This window comes from Zeus faber (assembly GCF_960531495.2).
Source record: "Zeus faber genome assembly, chromosome: 6".
Lineage (NCBI taxonomy): Eukaryota > Metazoa > Chordata > Actinopteri > Zeiformes > Zeidae > Zeus > Zeus faber.
Window position 1 is genome coordinate 32,132,128 of NC_137201.1, and position 19,886 is coordinate 32,152,013.

Here is a 19,886-nt window from a genome sequence, read left to right on the forward strand (position 1 = left end):
CTTTTATTCTAATAAATGTTTGTTAGACAATAAATGTCCAGAATAATGGTTCATCTGTCGTGTGGACACTTCCGGCGAGGGCGTCCTTGACCGGAAGAGGAGTGACGAGCTGAGTGCGCGGTGTCTTTCAAGTCCAAAACAAAAAAAAAAGCCCGTTTTCCTTCGTCTTCGGCTGAATCTCTTCACTTTTCAAGCGTTTTGACGCAAACTATAAAACGTATAAATAGCCATGTGTCATACACGATGTTGCCGTTTCTTTTTAAACAGACGCAAAGTTGTTACACACCCATAATTCACTGACATGCTAACCGGCTAACAGCTAGCAAAACAAAGTCGCGAAATGCGACTGTCCGAGCATTTCCCCGCGTCGCCACCGAGCTGGTTCGTTTGGTTGGAGATGTGAGCTCTTATTCGGAGCCCTAGCTCGCTCCAGAGAAGAGTATCGTGCTGAGACGCCATTTGAACGCGTTGGGAAAATGAGCAGCGACCGGGGCGGGTTTCAGCGATCGCAGCCTGACGTCATAACGACGCGACATGATCGTCCCCGTGTCGCTAGCGCCTCGTTTTATCAAGTCACAGTTTTATGGCAAATGTAATGGTTTGACAATAGCGGCAGACATGTCGGTCACAACGACATAACCTTGTACGATTTATAAAACACCCAACACAGTGGGAATGGAAGGTGCAGTCGAGTTCGTGTTTTTCTTTCTTAACGTGGACTTCCATGGCCCTCCTCAGGGTCCTCTCCGAAAAGACACGTTGCTGTACTCGATTCCATCGCTTGGTGGCGCTGAGGAGTCGCCCGTGGCGCTGCTGGCACCGCGCCGGGGGTCAGAGCCGCAGACCCTGGGAAAAGCGAGGCTTTGCCCATATAAGGCTGCAATCCATCCGCTTCCCTCTTCCTCCCAGCTCCCTTCCTCCTCTCCTCCTCAGGACTGAGGGATATTTACAGAGAGGAGCCCTGGCCAGCTCGGCCTCCTTATTAGGAGCTCGGTTTGTTGTCAGCCGCTCAGTCCTGCTCTCCCAGATGAGACAAACAGATGGAGAACAGGCACTACTGCAGCTTGCAGGACATGGATGGGAACCCAGAAGACACCACGGTTCTCATGTCCTCCCTCCCCAGGGATCCGTGGTGCGGTCTGAGCTCACCATCCCCAAGATGTAAGAACCCTCGTGTCCAATGGCCACCTTTTTGAACACCCGTCTGGGCATCTTTTAAACACTCTACGCTATCCTCCGTTATACTGTTGAGGGTATTCTGTGAGAATGACGCAGGCAGCATTGCAGCTGTTACTTCCCTCTTTTTTTCTTACAGTGATGCAGGACATCTGGAGACCAGAACCAGCGAACACAGCACCACAAGTGGAGGTGATAGGGAGGAATGAGTCAAGTAGCAGGACACTTAAGTCCAGGTACAAAAACTCGGAATATCACACCCTCATGCACACAGGCCCACCATTCGATAGCCTTGGAATCCACATCTAGGATTTATTATTTTTGTTTGACTTACGATTAAGACAGGTTCTTCCGGACACAATAACCAATCGATTGATTACAAACACACTTTCTTTATTAGGGTGCTGACATTCATCTCATATTAGAAAACAAACGTGAAGAAAGAAGACAAAACGACTTAATTTCATAGGTTATCAGCAGAGACTAATATTATACACATAGCATATACATAACCATTCTCCCTGGGAAAGGAGACCGATAGACAATGAAAAATTATTTATTTGAAAAAAAAAACCATATATATATTTTATATATATAGAGATTTTTTTTTTATCAACCGTAATAAAAACGTGTAGCACAGTCTTTTACAGAACAGCAAATCCTATTTTGTGCAATGAACTTTGACCTTCGGCTATTAATGGCATCTCTCTCGCTTGCCCCAGAGAGGCGGCTGAGAGAAGGCGCTACTCCAGATATGGGATCGCTCATCTGGACGACAGGCAAACCTTCCCAGATGTGGTTTTGCTTTGCAGTGAGTAAAGTGCTGCGGTCGACAGACCTGGATGTGTGGTCACTAAAAGAGCACGGAGTGTCGGTGGTCACTAAAAAAAAAAAAAAACAACACGTGGGGAAGTGCATAGGTGGAGAGGTAGGTGGGTTCAAACATCTGAAAATCGAATGAAGTTTCCTGACAGAGCGTCACGGATTTCCCCCAAAGATCAAGACATGATTCTCCAATGGGTTTTGAAATGAGTTTTCAGATCAGCTCAGGAGAACTGAGACGGAAGTTACTGACCGCACTGTGGAGCGCACGGACACCAGAAGTGCATTTTGGGGTAGATGAAGAGTGGATAGGGGCGGGAAAAGTTTATGAATACGTCGCATTATTTGTGTTGACAAAAAAAGTGTATAAATACAACAGTAAGTGGGAGCTATATGGGCCGAGTTGCCTTGGGTGCTTGTGGAATGTGCACGGAGGAGACAACCTAACGCGCACATAGGAATGTGTGTGCACGTCAGCATTCCCCGGATGCACAGTTGTAAATAGTGATTGTTTTATTTTTTTATGCATTTCACAAGCCACGGTGTTTGACCATCGTCAAGCTCCATGTTGGCTCTAACAACTGGAGTTGCTGTGAAAACTGTCATTAAGGCACCGAGCCACTCCGACTGGTTCACCCCCTCTCCTGCTCTTTGGCACTAGGAGGAACGTGTGGCAGGAGGGAGAGACGGAGTGTGAGAGGGAGGAGGGTTCCTGCACACTCCTGATGTCCCTCTCTCGCTCTCTCTCCTCTTCTACTTGGAGAGCTTGCTGATGACTCGGATCAGAGCTCCGTTCTCGTCCTTCAGACGCTGGTTGTCGGCTCTCAGGTCGCCCAGAACCTGAAGGTGTGAGCGAGTTTGTTACAACGCCATCGAAACTTGCAATTGAAATAATTTTATTGAGTAAAGTGACTTCTCTGTCAGAGGACGGTCATCAGGCATATTTTTCTGAAGGAGTTTCTTTACGAGAGTCTTTCATTTTGACGACTTCCACCATTCCTACGCAACCGTGCTTCTACATATGTGTACAAAGAATCTTGGTTTTTTTTCCCCCCAGAAAATTATAAAACTGACATCCGTTTTGAGTCAGCATTTACACTATATGTACAGTAAGCTCCAAATTTCTTTCCGACATTACTCTTCGAACATTTCAGAAACAAAATCGTAACGACTATGAGGTTTACAGTAAGTGCACAGTCACAACTAAGGAATCTTGGTTGTTAATTCACGGTGGAACCATCGCGCTGCCGCCACAGCACCGTGGCAGCAGCGCGATGGACTGTTTGGAGGATAGCCTCTTTATCGTGACAAACTGAAATCATAAAAACCTGTAAAGTAAACTGAACAGGAAAGTGAAGAGTCAGATGATGTTCATGAGTTTCCAAACACCCAGAGGACTCCACACTTAAAAGGAAAAGTACTTTTGGTACTTCAAAATGTGAGGACCCTGTACAAAGGGAGCATTCTTTCTTCCCCCCCCCCCCCCTCATCTGTATGACTGAACCTTGCCACAAATTAAAGCAGACTGCACTTCAGCCTCATAGAAACAGTAACATAACAGCATATTGGCATACAGAAATGTCACATTTATCAAAGATTTTTCACCCAGGCAACAAACTGGTTTGGTAGTCATATTATGGATACCCCTTCAGCAAGTAATGACCTTTAACATGGAGAGCAGTGTTTCTCAACCCTTTTTAAAATCAAGCTCAGTTTGATAAGTGTCAGCCCACGGACACCGATTGATGAGATTCAGCCCCGAGGATACAATCGGAGAAGATTTATATTGTTGGATATGGTTCAGTCCAAAACCTCCATACCTGCACTTATGGAGGTTTTAACAGTTAAACAAGGATCAAAACAGCCATTGTACATTCTCTAACAGTGCGAACGTCTTGTAATTTAAACAACAGTTGAGGTGAACTATTAATAGCAACAATTTTGCTGGGGACCCTCTGAACGGACCCAAAGTTGAGAACCACACATTAAGCTATCGTAAAGTATAAGCAGCTGTCCTGGAAGGGGGATTCCTCCCTTTGCGACCCCTTCCCAAGGTTTCCTGTGAAGCCCTTTGAGACTGCACTGTGATTGAGGGCTATAGAAACAGACTGGACTTGATTGATATTATACACACTTTATAACCAACCTCTGGATGAATAAAACACTGCTCTACTACAACAGTGCAGTCCCACAGCACTGGTGATCAGCACATGCTAAAGCAAAGCTAACCAGGCCTCAGGATGCAAAGTGTCTTCCACCCCCTTCAGACCTGGCGTTAAAAAAAACCCCAAAACGTACAGATGTGAACGCATCCAAATCAAGATCAGAACAAACTAATTTGAAAATCAGACGACCCGCTTTTCCGTCTGCTTGGAACCCGCACAACCCGCTTTGTAGTGATGTCGGTAAAAATAGTAAACGTTGTGAGAAATGTTGGAAATCGGCTCCAGCCTCCAACAACACTGTGAAACGTGACACTCCTCCACGAGGCTTCCCAGCCTTCGTAGCAGAGCACTCTCCGCCGGTCGTATGGTCATTCATCCTTTCCCAAACTGAAACCAGTTTGAGGATATGAGTGCCATGTTTTAGGGGGCGGGGCTTGAGAGGAGATTGACAGGTCTGGGGGTGGGAGGCAATTCCTCCTAAACCGGGTCTGGACCAGACTGCCTGTTTCGAGAGCTTGAAATCCCAGCAGCCATCGCGGTTACAGTGGCCTCTGGCATTGATCAACAACATCTACAAACTCCCACTCATATATTGTGTTACAAAATGACTGATCGTACCTTTAAATCAGTGCACAGGAGAGACTATGTGGCGATTATTTGCACAGCAGGCGTGGAAGCAAAAAAGTTGTAAGGTTAACGCCAGGTCTGAACCAATGAGAGCTTGAGGCCATGAAACACCTTTCTCTCTCCATCGGTCTGAATCCTTCCTCACCTTTAACTCTTCCTCCAGCTCTGCCACCCGCCGCTCCAACATCCGTCGCTCCTGACGTCACAAATCAAACGTGGTGGTGGTGGTGGTGGTGGTGGGGCGTGCAACACGCAAAGACGAATGATGGAAATAGGTGGGACGAGTGAGAGAGTGAGAGAGAGAGAGGGGGGGGGGGGGGGTGAGAGCGTACTCGGAAAGCGAGGTGGCAGAAGTGAGGCAGGGAAAGCGAAACTCTTGAAACTCCCAGAAGCAGAGAGACAAACCTTCTTCTCGAGCTCCAGCAGCGTGGAACAGTCACTCAGCCGCTCCTGCCTCTGGTTGACACGGCAACAAGACAAGAAAGCGTTAGTTTCTCACACACACACTGCTGGGTACACGATGGAAGTTGTTTGCTGGTCCTCACCTGCGTGGCCTTCTCCAGGTCCACCCTCGTCTGGCTGACGATCCTCTGGGTGTCCTGCAGCTGGGACTGGAGGTGGCTGTTTTCTCTGGACACTTCCTCAAACAGCTGACACACACACACACACACACACACACACACACACAGTAAATGACTGTGGTACAGAGGTAAAACCAAAATGGAGGGACCTTAAAAGGACAGGTTTGAGTTCGACAGGTTAAGTCTTCCACCCACACCCTTTTAAAATGTTGGTTTCCATATAACCTGACGCTTTACTATTGAGAAACTTTCCGCTCTGCTGCAGCATCTCACTGTGATTAAATGCAGTCCAATGGGGCAAGCCATAAAAACATAAAATTTCCTTATTGAAAGCAAGAAGCTAATAGTCTTGCCACTATTTTTTTTTAACATATTTTGCAAAACATTCAAATCAAATTTTATTTAAAACTACTTTTTGCAATTGCCACACTACGTTCAGAGCATAAGGTATGCTACGGCAGGTTTCCAGTGGGAAGGGGCACAACTTCCTGTTTCTAGTCTCCTAGCACAGATGTAGCCACAAATGCGGATTTTGCGAAGTGCATAAGAAAACCCTGCTAAAATGTATGTTTTGCGACCATCTTTTATTTCAGTATAACATTAAGACTCTGACTCATGTGGCTAATGTGAGATTCCCCGGAGATTAAATGTTTTTCTTTCATGCTTAATTATTGTCTCGTTGGGATTGCATTTAATCCCAGTGAGAAGAAAAATAGAGAACCAATACTTTGACATCAAACTAATGTGTTCCTGCTCACCTTCTTATAGTCCTTGGTTTCAGAGCTTCCCAGGGTACAGTCATTGCAGGACACGCGGGACCTGAGCAAACCCAAAACAAGAAGGTCAAAGCTCCCGTTATCGTTATGAGGACAAAATAAGGAAATAGTACGGGTTTAGAGGTCAAAGGTCAGTGTCATACCTGGAGCTCAAGTGTCGGTCGGTCTGTAAATAGAGAGAAATATGCAACAGAGTCAGTTTGAAGTCACCCGAGATCCTCGACCACTTTTCCGCCAAAGTACCACCACAAGAACTCAATGAGGAACTTTTTCGGCCCGAAAAACTTTTGAAACGGGAACCTTAGTGTTCCCTAAAAGTGTTCTTGGTCTCTTTCCCAGATTAGAAGGTGAAGCAAAACTTGCAACTGTTTGGTTTGAAACGTCCCTTTGCCACGCAGAATTGGTGCAAGAACTTCGTCGTCGGTCCATTGGCGTTTTGGGTTCTGGCTTTCCATTTTAAAACTTAGGAGCTAGGGGAAGCGAGTGCAATGAGCAGATCAGCTGTGAGTAAATCAGCCAAAAAGGTGATTGGTTTGCTTGAATTTAACCAATCAGTGTTATTCAGTTCTAAAATCTTCACCTCAATGGTTCCCGTGAGACTGAAAAGTTCCACCTCCCTGACGAGGACTTGGGACCGGGAACTATCCAAAAGGGACCAATTTTAGAACGAAAGCTGCATTTCCACCACAGGAACTTTCCCCAGGAACTAGGAACCTTTGGAGGAACTCAGTGCGTTTCCACAGCAGGGACCAGGGTCTAAATTTAGTTCCAGGGAAAAAGTCCCAGGAACCAAAAAGTCCCTGCACGGGGGGTTGCACATTTCAAAAGTCCAGAAAATTTGGGGGTGGGGTTTGCAGTGCTGAACATTTCTGATTGGTCGAGTACTCGCAGCATTTAATTTCAGCCATTTTTAAAAATTTGAAGCTGAAAACCGGCGCGCTGGATGTACATTTTGTTTTTTTGTTCTAAAAATGTTCCATTTGTACAATAAATGGAAAAAGCCGTTTTTGATTAAAAAAAAGAAAAAAAACTAAATATATATTAAAAACCTAGAGAAGAAAAATTAAATAGGTATGTTGTCTGTTTCTAGCTGCTGCTCCGTGCACCCCCCCCCCCCCCATGTCTGCTCTCATTAGCTGTAGCTCATTGCGTCACTCCTGACACGACCAGATATTAAACCTGCTTGATGGCTCGCCGATGTTGGCGGGTGCTTGGATTGCAATGTAAGAAGTTCACACCACACGCTCGTCGCTCACGGGAGCGTGCAATGATTTCCTCCGATCTGGGGCTTTGCTCAGCGATCTCCAAAAACCTGTCTGCGAGCAGAAAATCAGCCCAGATACACTTAGTCTGACCTCGGCATAAGTTGTGAGGTGGGACCCCCATGGATCGGGCTTGTTGTTCCAGCACATCCCACAGATGCTCCATCGGTCCTGCAGATTTCGCAAAAATGACGCGTGGAAACAGCCGTTGCTTTTTTATACATCAGCGAACTAATTTGCATAATCTTCACAGGTCTTTAGACCGTGGTGGAAATGCAGACGACAACGGGCCGAAGGGACCTTCTAGTCCCTGAAAAAAAGTTGGGACTAAAAGTTCCAGGTACTTTGGGTGCAAATGGGGCTTAAATTCCTAAGAACCGGAAACAAAAGTTCCTGGTTCTTGAAATGCCTGCGGTGGAAAAGGGGCTTTAACCAGAGCCTCACAAAGATGGACACACACACACCCACACACACACACACACACCTGTGGATCCAGCCCACTGCCTGAGAACTCCTCTTCTCCACTGGGATCGTTGTCGTCACTCTAAACCAGTGGTGAGGAAACCAGATAGAACGACTCAAACCTTATTTATGGATCATACTTTGTACATTAGATAATAATACAAAGAAAGAAAATAGATCAAATAAATATATTTTTCCACTGTGTGTGGACAAATACTATGGAAGTAAAGTAAGTCCATAGACGTGTACAAACCTCTCCAGCTCGCTGTGCTCTCCTCCGGGCTCGTGCACGCCTCCGTTCCCTGCTCTCTCTGGCCCAGCGCTCCGTCTCACTCTCCCCAGGACCGGCCTCCGCTTCTGCCACACACACACACACACACACACACACACACACACACACACACACACACACACACACACACACACACACACACACACACACACACACACACACACACACACACACACACACACACACACACACACACACACACACACACACGTTGAGCTGGACTTTAAAACCAACTCAGTGAAACAAGGTGGAGCTGGACTAAATATCAGATAATCCAACGTGTTCTGAGAGAGAGGCGTGTACCTTTCCTGTCGGAGGTTAGAGGTCGCGGTGTGCCGGCAGGCTGCGTGAGGCCCAGCAGGTCCGACTTCTGCAAACTGGCGATTCGAGACCTCCAGCTGACTTCCTGTTAGCCCACAGTCCACATATTGTGTTGAATGTTGAATGCAAATGGTGTAAAAAAAAAAAAAAAAAGAATAAATAAAATAAATGAATAATAAGTCTCTGACCCCCTCATCTCCTCCTTTCTTCTTCTCATCCTCCTTTTTCTTTTCCTTCTCCTTGTTGTCTGTCTTTATCGTTTTCTCAGCCTCCTGCAGGTCCGTTAGAGTGACTCCCTGGTGGAACAAAGATAAGACTGAGGTTAAAGACTGAGGTTAAGAAACAGCCGATGGTGAAAACCTCAGACCTTCAGCCTCGGCTTTGGATCCACCTACAGAGAACCTGGATCTGCTTCTAGACGTCAATGCTGACCCAACTCTAGACTGTAATGCTTTTGGTAGGTAATACAAGGGCTACTGCTTGTGCCCCACCCAGACGGAAATTAAATAATGTGATCGGTTAATATATTGTAAATGATAATATATTTTACTAATAGGGCTTCAGTACCCAAAGCAAATCTTATGGTAAGATGAAATAAATGCAGATGTGTCTTTTTGGTAATGCAGATTTCGACCAAGCTGACAGCATAGAAGAGACCATTTATTTTTTTTTAAACCAAAATGCATTTTAATTTCTGAACCTGAGTGGAGCGGCGGGACTGCCGTGCATGCCTGGAGCGTGCCTTCCTCTGCGCCTCGGCCTCCTCATCGCGCACGGGCGTCAAATACGACCTGGAAGGAGGAAGCAGAAACGCTCTGAGCTGATTTTCCAAGGGATTTATTCAGCGTTATTTTATTTAGCCCTATCTTATCTGAGCTGCAGGTCAGACCCTCAAACATCTGCAAAAACGCTGCTCGGACTCACTTGCGCCGCTGCTTGGCCTCGGACTCTCCGGCGGTCGTGGTCCCGGAGGAGGAGGAGGAGACGGTGGACTGCTCCTTCTTCTCCGTCTGTTCCTGAGCGAGCCTGACGAGGAAGCGAGGCGAGAAATGAAGGAAAGTGTCAGAGCGGGTTCGGAAAGGGGGGAAAGTGTTCAGCTGTGATTTAGTCACGGAAACATCGTGCACCTTTGGGCTGCCAGATTATTGAGCCGACTGAGTCCCGTAGTGGATGCTGAGCTCCCTGTCGGGTCGTCCAGCCTCCTTCCATAAGACGAACTGGAAAAGAAATACACAAGCCACGGCACATCGCTGACATAGTTAGGGCTGGACGATATATCGATATAATATCAATATTGTGATACGAGACTAAATGTCGTCTGGAATTTTGGATTTTATCATTAAATGTCATCTTTAGGCTAATGCAGTTTCCTGAACTTCACAGACTGTTCAAATCGATGGTCATAATATCAAAATAACTATGATTGTTTCTCAAATATTTCCTGTGTGTAAATATCTTATGAGAGCACCATTAGTTGTCCCCAAAATATAATGAAATGATCAATATTGATGTATTCTTCCAAAAATATCATATTTGTTTTTGCAATATCGTCATCGCTCGAGATATAAAGCCACCTTTCACGGCCAGATGCAGAACAGTGATTATTTTGAAGCCAGCACAGTAAGCTATGCAGCGCTGCACAGTGAGCACGACAAAGCAGCAGAGTGAACACATGGCGGGGCTGTGCTTGGACTGACTGACCTGCGAGGCAAGGAGGGGTTGGAGCTAGTGAGGTCACTTCCTGTTTGACCAGGAAGTCTCCGGGTGTAAGAGGAGCTACGGCTTAGCCAGCTAAGGGAAGGACAGGGTGACAGGGGGGGACAGATACAGTGACACAGAAAAAAACAAAACAAAAACAAACAAAAAAAAAAAAAACGCTGATTCTAATTTCACAAGCGTGCTGGCGCGAGGAGCAGGGACCCACCTGTTGGAGTTGTCCAGGCTGCTGTCAGGGATACTGAAGAGCCGGCGTGTGGGCGTGGGCGGAACCCGGGCCAGCCTCGGCTCCTGTGAGGGGCGGGAGATTATTATTTTTTCTTAACTAGAGAGTAAAGCCTTTTCATGAACTGATACACCACTGAGCGATGCCAGAATAAAATTTCATTTTTGTAATTTTAGATTTGTTTTGCTGTCTCGGGATGGTAAATGGACTGCATGATATAACGCCCTTAAGCCAAACTGGAAACCTGAGCCACTGCCACCGCAGACGGTGGATTCCCCTCAATCACAGGTGTACCTGTCCTTGGGGGGTGCTCACCTTGGCGTCGGCCTCCGAGCTGAGGCGGGGGCTGGAGGCAGAGCGGGTCATGCCCAGGCCGGACTCCAGGGGCCTAGAGGTGTCCTGGCTGGAGTCCGCCACCCCAGCGGAGCCCAACGTCACTGAGCTGCCGGCCTTCCGGAGAGAAGTTCTCCAGGAGCCCGGGGCCTCTGTGGCTGCAGGCTTGCTCAGTTCCTGCTGCACAGCATGAGACACACGGCCATTTGATTAAATTCCGAGTTCAAAATTAAGTCTTGCCGTGTTTTTGCTCCAGCCATGTAGCCAGCTGATTTCACTCAGTAGTTGGACCTCCGGACTGTGACAATTACCAGTTGGTTGACTCAAAATACTGGGGTGGAGTTTTACTTTCTGAACCTGGAAGCTCCACTGCTAGCTTCAACCACCCCCACAACATGCAGAGTCTGACCACGGTTACCTTTTTAACTCCACTTCCTGTGGTGTTCGTCGACATGGAGTTAGCAAGGAGGCTGTTGTTGTTGTTGCGTTTGTTGTTCAAGTTGTTGATAATTTCCCGGTTTTTGGCTTTCTCTGCAATGTGATAAAAGGATTCAGGTTCTCCCAATAAACTCTGGCCATTAAAGCACCTGTTGTGGAGTTCATAACATAACTCAGGTGGAACCAGGAGATACCTCTCACCTGACTCTGCGTCGCTCTCAGATTCACTCTCCTCCTCGGAGCTGGAGCTGCTGGAGGCTTTGGCCTGCGTCTGGCCCTGGCCTTCCTCCTCTTCTTCCTCGGCAGGGCTGCTCTGCAGGGCCGGCGGCGGGTGCTTCTCCCGCTCGTGCAGGCAGATCTTCTCCTTGCTGCTCATACGACAGATTGAAGTCCTGTGGGGGTGGGGCCAGGGCGGAGCACAACCACAGTGGCATGCAGGAGCCAATCAGTGAAGGCCATCATTCCACGTGCAGCCAATTAGAGCGAGCGTGCGTCAATCACACAAAAATGACAATCAGCGGTGGAACTGTGGGTCACTGTGTGGGGCAAGGTGTGCAAAACACACACTGAATTAATAATTAGCTTAAAAAGGCAGATGTTCCCTCGATCTATATCTATAAAAATATATATTTTTATAAATTTGTTCAATACATCATGCGGTGAAAACTTTCAACCGAACAGGATGGATCCAACCCTTATGTAATGCGGTTACCATGGCGACAGACACCTCAGTCAGTGATGGATAGTAGGATGAGGGTGTTTCAGTTGAAATGTATCGTTACCCTCATCAGCCTCATTACTGACGGTGGGAAAACCTCCCTATGCTCGGCCTCCGTGACCCAGGATTAGCTACCCTCACAGGTTGGATCACTTGGTTTCCGGTCCCATCTTCTAGACCCCAAGCCTCGCTGGTTCTCTATCCCACCAGGTTGTGTATTCAGTTCACCTTGAGTCAGAATCAATCACTTATGCTGCGTACGAAATCCCATACTTGCATATAATTTCGTAGACCCAGTGCGCTTGTCGGGCCCTTTGAAGTTGTGCTGTGACTAAGTGATTTAGAAACAAACTTGACTATGAGCGTTTTTAGTATATCTGAAGCCACAGTATGCATTGAATAGTATGTGAAATGTAAGTAGAAGACACAAGACATTGGCAAAAGTTTCCCTGCAGGGTCGTGCTCAACCTGTGCTGAAAGGAGGTGGAGCGGCTATATGAGAAGACTGAGGACCAACGCCCGAGAAGACACATATCTTTTTACTCACACACTTACAGTAAGTACACTGGACGATGATATGTAGTATGTAGTACTTGGTTTTTAGTTTGTAGTACATGATTTGGGAGGCAGCATTGGTTTCCTATAGAGCGGAGCTCAGAGGCACTGAGCGACGTGAAGGCACGTTACTGGTTTGTTTTTCTTCCTGCAGTGTATTGTGTAGTTTTAAGCTGGCATCACACCTGCATGCAAACCACTGGTAGGCTGATGTCTGCGAATCAGCTTGGCAGCAGACTGGCGCATGCACACACCCGAACACACACACACACGCGCGAAGACACACGCGAACACACACACACACACACACACACACACACACACACACACACACAAAGCACTGACCTGCGGGGGCGACCTGGTGCCATGGAGATCGGTGGGCCGGTCTCGATTACAGGAGTCTGCTTTTCCCTCTCGGTGCGTAGCTGGAAATTACAGCAACACTTTATTAGTCCAATGTTATGAACCAACGTAAACATGGGAGGATGTAAAAAGACAGCGCAGACTCACAGCGTTCTGTTTCTTCTGTAGCTCCTCCAGCGTGTCCACGAGGCTCTCGTCAGTGACGTCCAGAGGAGTTTGGCCCTGAAACACGGAGGTTCAAACCACGTCACCCAACACGGAGGAGGCATGTGTAGATTCTGATGATGAGGTCAGGAAAACTCTTCCACTGCCACAAGGACAAAACAGAGACTCGGGAGTCTTTACCTTCAGGCCGTTAGGATCCTGAACTTGGACGTTCAAAAAGTAAAAGTCCTGTTTTCATGTTTTAGCTCCAGCTGTGCGCTGATCAGCTAACCAGCTGAATCCACTCATCAGTTGGACCTCTGGGTTGATGCTACATGGTCGAGTCAAAATCCCAGAATGAAATTTCACTTTCCCAACCTGGATTTCCCACCTCTGAACAACAATTATCACTACACACTGTCAAAAGTTGTGTACCTGTGAGCATTTCTCTTGCCACTGAACATCTGTAAATAAAATTATTATAATATATAGACTGTATATTTTTGTACATTTATTTTTATTTTATATTTACAGTACACATCATGTATCATACACTTGATATTCATTTCACTGTACATTGTAGTTGCATTATATTTTTTGGATTGTTGCATATATTTGGATATATTTCCGTAGATAACCTCTTCGATCTTTCATATTGGTTTCTTGTTATTGCTCGCACAGCTTTTGGAGTTTTCCCACCAAGCGTTGTACTAGTACAAGCATGAGACAAGTAAAACCTTGAACTTGAACTTCAAGGTGTGGGGTGGTATCAGCGTTCCACTCACCACATTGTTCACAGCTGCCATGTTGCACATGCTGTCGGCGAGCAGGGAGCAGACCTCCTCCTGCCCCCAGTGAGCCGCCGCGTGCAGCGCCGTCCAGCCGTCGATGTCCCCGCTGTCCACGTCCATCCCACACTGCAGCAGCACCCTGAGGGAGGCAAGGAACATTTACACCACCGACACCGCTCCGATGAGACCAGAGTCCCATTTTTATGTCAGAATGCAACAAGAAAAAAAACGACCTAAATCGAATCCATGCCTTATACCTGCTTGGTCATAATGTCCAAATGACTAGTGATTGGTATCACCTACTACGCTCTTGAATTTCACGCTGCCAGCTTGTGGTATGACCAGGGCTTAGACTCGGGTCGACCAATAAGTACGGTATCAAAACACGCCATCGGCGCTCCGTCCCGTGCAGCCGAACTTACTTCAGGACTTCGATGTAGCCCTTGGCGGCCGCCACGTGCAGAGCGGTGGCCTTGGTGTTGGGATGCGGCGTCAGGCTGCCGCTTCCCGCCAGCACCGCCGTGGCGTCCTGCAGCATGATCCGCTCCTCCTGCTTGCGAGCGTTGTCCACGTCTATGGCTAAAACAGACACAGACACACACACACACACACACACCCCAAACAGAGCGTCAGACCTGAAGGATCATACATATAAGCACCGTTTGGGAATACCTAGAACGTTGTAAAATGATTTAATCTGTTTTTTTCTGATGATTATGTAAAGACAGACTTGCAAATTCACTCCGTTGTGGATCATAGAAACCTTCAGGACAAATCTGGGACCCTAGTCCCAGTGCCAATTTAACTTAAACTTAAGTATGTTCCAAATGTGACTGCTTGGAAAGCAAGCCAGAATTTGAGGCGTTTAAAGTTGATGACAATTTTTTTGTTTTAAGATTGTTTTTCAAGTCGAACCTTGTTTCTTTATTTCAGCCTTCAGGAGCCTCTCCATGGCATCCTCAGTCGCCACGTCCAGAGGAAGCTCACCCTCGCTGTTCACTGCCCCCACGTTGGCATCGTGCTCGATCAGGTACCTGCACGCAAACACAAGGTTCATCTGAACGGGATTCATGACTTCCAAATTATCCTGCCTTTGTTGAGCTTTAAATCCCGTTCTGAGTGTCGTCCCCTTCAGGCAGGACACCATATTTGAGGCTGTGACGAACTGGGAGCCACGGCTTTCTACAACCGGCGTAGACCAGCCCTTGTACAGTGGAATAAATAATCTGTGATATTTTGAGCCACAATGTAATTCTGGACATTAATCGCTTCACACATGGAAAAGAACATTGTGAGAAACAAGAAAAAAAGTCTCTCAGTTCTCACACTGGTTGGACTTTACTGGAATAGGGAACTACACAAACTGAAAGGCAAACAGTTTCTATATGAGTTCACATAATCAAATATCATGTTTGACATTCAAAGTATTGAGTACATTCTTGATGTTTGGGACATAATGATTATTTGCACAGTGCAAAGGCTTTGTGTGCCTTAAGTGTGTTTTCATTATGCACACACACACACACACACACACACACACACACACACACACACACACTGTTAACACTCACTTTGCTATCTGGATGAAGCCGCAGGACGCAGCAGCGTGCAGCGGTGTCCAGCCCTCATTGTCCCCTCGGTTGATGTCACTTCCGCTCTCTACCAGAAACTGCACCATCTCAGCATTCTCATCAATACAGGCCTGAGAACACACACACACACACACACACACACACACACACACACACACACACACACACACACACACACACACACACACACACACACACACACACACACACACACACACACACACACACACACACACACACACACAGATCACCATGGAGACAACTTTCTTCGACTGTTCTAAACCAAGCACGCCTTCGCCACACAAGAACACAGCTTGAATTATAGGGTGAAAGAACCTAAATATACGATTTTACGATGGACGAACGGTATTAAGTGGGATGGTTTTCCAAATACCACAGATCATATCCATGTTATGTTTTTATTTTCTATTTAGCTCCATCCTTCACCACCCCTCTCACCACTTAACTGCTTCTTCTGTTTGTTTAAGTCACTTGTCTAGATTTTATCTCCCCTGCCCAGCGAACAGATACAGTGAAACAAAGATAAAAAGCAGAACACAGAGTTACAGATTCGCTGGCTAAAACATCTGAACGGATGATCTGAAGTTGAATTGGAAAACAAGCTTTCTAGGACCCTGTTGAACTGCAACTTTTATTTCAAAATATCAGCACCATTTGCATGAAGGCAAGGTCAGTTTATTTGATCAGCAATTTGTTCAGCACATTTCATGCACAAGGGCAATTCAAAGTGCTTTACATAAGACGTAAAACACATATACTGTAAAAGCTAGAAGGAATAAAAGTATAGAAATAAAAAGCTAAAAACAGATAAAGACGTTGAAGTGAAATTTAAAACTGGCCTACACAATTAAACACGGCAGGACTGGAACCCCCACATAAAAATACATTTAATTAATATCTCTAACCGCTGGGAAAGCTACTCGTTTTTTTTTTGCAAAGCTGTTATATTCCATTCTTGAATTGGTTGGTGTGTGTGTGTGTGTGTGTGTGTGTGTGTGTGTGTGTGTGTGTGCCTGCGTGCGTGTTCACATTGCTCATTAAGGATCCAGACAGTTGTAAAATTCACCGAGTTCCACAGAGGCTCTTGAATCCGACAATGCCTAATCTGTGCACTTATTTTAATGGTTCTCGGTTAGGAGTCACTACGAGCCCCTAAAGTTCCGCACAATGCTGTTAAACTCCCAAAAACGGCGTGTTCATGGAGACGCATTTCCCAGGGCGAGTCGCAGCTACCGTCTCTGTGCGAGTCGCAAGATGTATCCCATGATTCCCCCGTGCTCTTTTGTAATTAATATGATGGTTTCTTATTGATAGGAATTAATAATATATCATATGTTGCACTACCCTGAGTAGACGACGCCTTCAAATTGTGAATCAGTCTTTAAGTCGCCATCGACAACAACAAAACACAAACAGCTGAGCTTCACCCGGGGGATTAATAATTAATAGTGTTATCTCGTCTTGACTTATCTTAGCTCGAACCAACTCGACAAAAGACATACACACACACAGCCATGTTTTTATGAAGAGACAGACAATCTATCTGGAGAGGTAAGAGCTGCAGCCAGACTTAATCATTTTTAATTTTTTTTTATTGGCATTTTATGGTGATTTAGCTCAATTTGCTTTGGCACAGGCATTCATTCTTAACAAGTGAAGAGATGTTCTACTTAATCTAATATGAATAAAGGGATTCAGGCTGCGCTGTAAGATGTGACAGCAGAGTGACTGCAGCCACAGAGCCCTGTCTGTCCTAAGCCAGTTAAGAAGCTTTCCTCTGGGGCTAAATCTAAAACTAATCACAAAGCTATTTAGGCCCCCGTCCGTCTTCACAACATGAGACAATTAGCCAGCGCAGGTAGCGTACCAGGAGGAAGAAGAAGGAGGAGGAAAAGTTTTTTTTTCGGGACCCAAAATGAGGCCCCGCTGAGCCAGAAGCGTATAAAATGCAGAACTAATGTGCAGTTGAAGGAGAGCTCTGAACAAGTGGCTGAATGGACAGAGGCTTCTCGCCGCTCGGCGTTGGGAGCGTGCGCGTGGAGGACCCGCCGTCAAGTGACTCATTGTAGAGGTCGCCGCTGACAACAGCAGCTTGTTGCAGTTTGGGAAATGTTTTCCATTTCTTCATCAGAAATCCCCAATGTCCCCACCATGGGGATTTGGCAAAGGGAACGAGGGCGAGAGGAGTCAGAGAGGGAGGGAGAGAGAGAGAGAGAGAGAGAGAGAGAGAGAGAGAGAGAGAGAGAAAGAACATCAAGTATGGAGGGGGAGAGAAAGAGAGAGAGAAAGAGGAGTGACATAGGGGTAGAAAGAAGAGAGAGAGGGAGAGAGAGAAAGAAGGAAAAGACGGAGGGGGAGAGAGAGGGAGAAAGAAGATGAAGTATGGAGAGCGAGCGAGAGAGGAGCGTCAGAGGAGAGGGAGGGGAGATGGAGGAGGAGAGTCAGAGAGAGAGAGAGGGAGAGAGAGAGAGAAATGATAGAGACAAGAAGAGATGGAAAGTTTACAGAGTGTAGGCCTATATTTAATTCCCGTCGCCAGGCAACGAGGGAGCAACATGGGAGGGAGGGATGGACGGAAGGCGAGGGACCACACCGAGAGCGCCGGACGGACGAGTCAAAGAGGGGGTCACCTCCAAAGCCCCCGAAAATATTAGAAAGCTTCCTTGACGTGCGAAAGACAAAACGCAAAGCGCAACAGCGCCATTCACGCCGAGTAAAAACCACAGGGAAATGAGACGCGGGTGCCAGAGCGGGGCATTCAGATGGAAGCGGCAGATTGTGAGCGCCACTCGACTGTCCGGTCCCTCCGCCTGTGCCATCTACCTTATATGTCAACAGATAGCAATGTGTTGATGACACGCAGTGTCACAAAGGCGGAGGAAATACTGCATCAGCGAGCGCCCGTGTGACAGTGATGGTGTCCAGATGAGCGGCGTGTTATGACTGGAGGAGGGAGGGAGCGGCGAGCGCAGGGTGGGCAGCAGCGCGAGCTAACGGGGTCCGAGGGAACATGGCCTATTTGGGATGTATTGAGTCCATTCGCGGGCGCCGCGATTCGCAGCCGGTTTTCGCCCCCCACACCGGGGACCCTCAGCGTGATACGCACTAGGCCACAGACCTCCTTTGACAAGCACTCGTCTCTGGGACCCCAATCTGAGAAGAGTATTATGACTCTTAGATATGATGTTAGTCCAAACTCCCATACCTGTCTGTACCGCAGTTAGGGAGGGAGATTACGTTGAAACCGGGGCAGCCATCATCGCACATTCCCAAACGTCTCCTCAACTAAATAACCCTGAGGTTTAGCTGTAAATCATTTTGCTGGGGGGGGCCCCCCGGAACCTCTCGAAGGACCCCTGGCGGGTCCCCGGGCCCCGTGTTGAGAACCACTGCCCGAAGAGTATCTGATGATAGTACCCATATTGTACCTTGCATTGAAATAACTCTTTATACGAATTGGGAATAGAGTGTGAACACCTCAACAGTGGGAACAACTTGATCTGGTCAGTTTAAAACCCTGGTGATGTACTGATCACCACTGGAGATGGACAAGATCCGAGTCCAATACATTCACCTTGGAGTGGACCGTGTCAGTGGTCAGAGCTGATCACCGACACTCTGATGCCTCCATCTTCCAGAACGTTGGAAGAAAAAGACGTTATCCATATAAACAGACGCGCAGACTGTGGAAAAGTCCCTCAAAGTGAGTAAAAGTGGGTGAGATTCGCCGAGCTCGCACCACAAGACCGAAACATTCCCAGATGATGACACACAAACAAAGCGGTGAAACAGTTATTTTCCAACAGAAACCAACTCTCCCGGCAGGTTCCCCCCGCTCCTCCGCCCGGACCGGAGACCCACAAGCCCCCGCCCCGGAGGCTCACACCGCGGGAGGTTCGGTACCTGGTGCAGCGCCGTCAGCCCGTCCACGTTGGCCTGGTTGATGTCGGCTCCGTGCCGGAGCAGCGCCGCCACCTCGCCCTGCTCCCCGGCCGAGCAGGCGGCCATGAACACGGCGCCCTGGGCGAACCGCACCCGGGCCCTCCGCGCCCCGGAGCCCGTCGCCGCCGCTTCGTCCCGCGTATCCGGTCCGGTCCGGTCGGTCTCCGAGCCCAGCCATCGCTGCAGCTGATCCTGCCGTCGCTGCTTGGCAGCTTCGGACCGGGAGCGGTCGGTCGCCGCCATCTTCCCCTGGTCTGTCCCCGGACAGAGTCGGCTCTCAGTGCGGACTCCGAGGGAAGCGGGTCGGACCGCTGGGTGTTCCCGTGGCGCGCCCCCTGGCGGCGGAACACCCGCACTGCACCGTGAACTACTGACTGTGTGGCAGTGTAAACACGGGATAGGCTGCCTGCGGGGATGACGTGCTTCAGGATTTACTATCCAGGAATTGAACTGCTGCAACAACTCTATGTCTCTATAACGCTGGCATTTATGACTAATAATAAATATTATTATTATGACAATAATAATAACAACAGTAAACTTTATTTCTATAGCTCCTTCAT

General features: G+C 47.5%; 1 protein-coding gene across 5 annotated transcripts; it reads right to left on the reverse strand.

Annotated features, from left to right (window-relative positions):
- Positions 1-1,558: 1,558 nt before the first annotated feature.
- LOC307231179 (protein phosphatase 1 regulatory subunit 12A) lies at positions 1,559-19,624 on the reverse strand. Of its 5 annotated transcripts, none has more exons than XM_080001769.1 (25): positions 19,285-19,624; positions 15,340-15,470; positions 14,684-14,802; positions 14,191-14,347; positions 13,763-13,907; positions 12,981-13,055; positions 12,816-12,895; positions 11,399-11,565; positions 11,178-11,290; positions 10,742-10,939; positions 10,409-10,491; positions 10,186-10,275; positions 9,612-9,701; positions 9,409-9,510; positions 9,185-9,275; positions 8,673-8,780; positions 8,467-8,569; positions 8,125-8,228; positions 7,894-7,953; positions 6,291-6,313; positions 6,130-6,190; positions 5,336-5,440; positions 5,196-5,246; positions 4,936-4,986; positions 1,559-2,838 (listed from the first exon to the last, which is right to left on the reverse strand). In XM_080001769.1, exons 1-25 carry the CDS (start codon positions 19,564-19,566, stop codon positions 2,752-2,754), a joined length of 2,676 nt encoding a protein of 891 aa, XP_079857895.1. In that variant the 5' UTR covers positions 19,567-19,624; the 3' UTR covers positions 1,559-2,751. The 5 variants fall into 5 exon arrangements, with proteins under 5 accessions (XP_079857895.1, XP_079857894.1, XP_079857898.1 ...); XM_080001768.1 differs by having other exon boundaries at positions 11,399-11,589; XM_080001772.1 differs by lacking the exon at positions 10,742-10,939 and having other exon boundaries at positions 11,399-11,589.
- Positions 19,625-19,886: the final 262 nt, after the last annotated feature.

Bases quoted from the DNA above. Each gene is read 5' to 3' on its own strand.
- LOC307231179 (XM_080001768.1), bottom strand. From the start codon at position 19,566: ATGGCGGCGACCGACCGCTCCCGGTCCGAAGCTGCCAAGCAGCGACGG. The intron at 10,940-11,177 runs GTAACCGTGGTC...CATGCTGTGCAG, and splicing joins CAGGAAGTGGAGTTAAAAAG to CAGGAACTGAGCAAGCCTGC. The intron at 10,276-10,408 runs GTGGGTCCCTGC...TCCTTCCCTTAG, and splicing joins AGCCTGGACAACTCCAACAG to CTGGCTAAGCCGTAGCTCCT.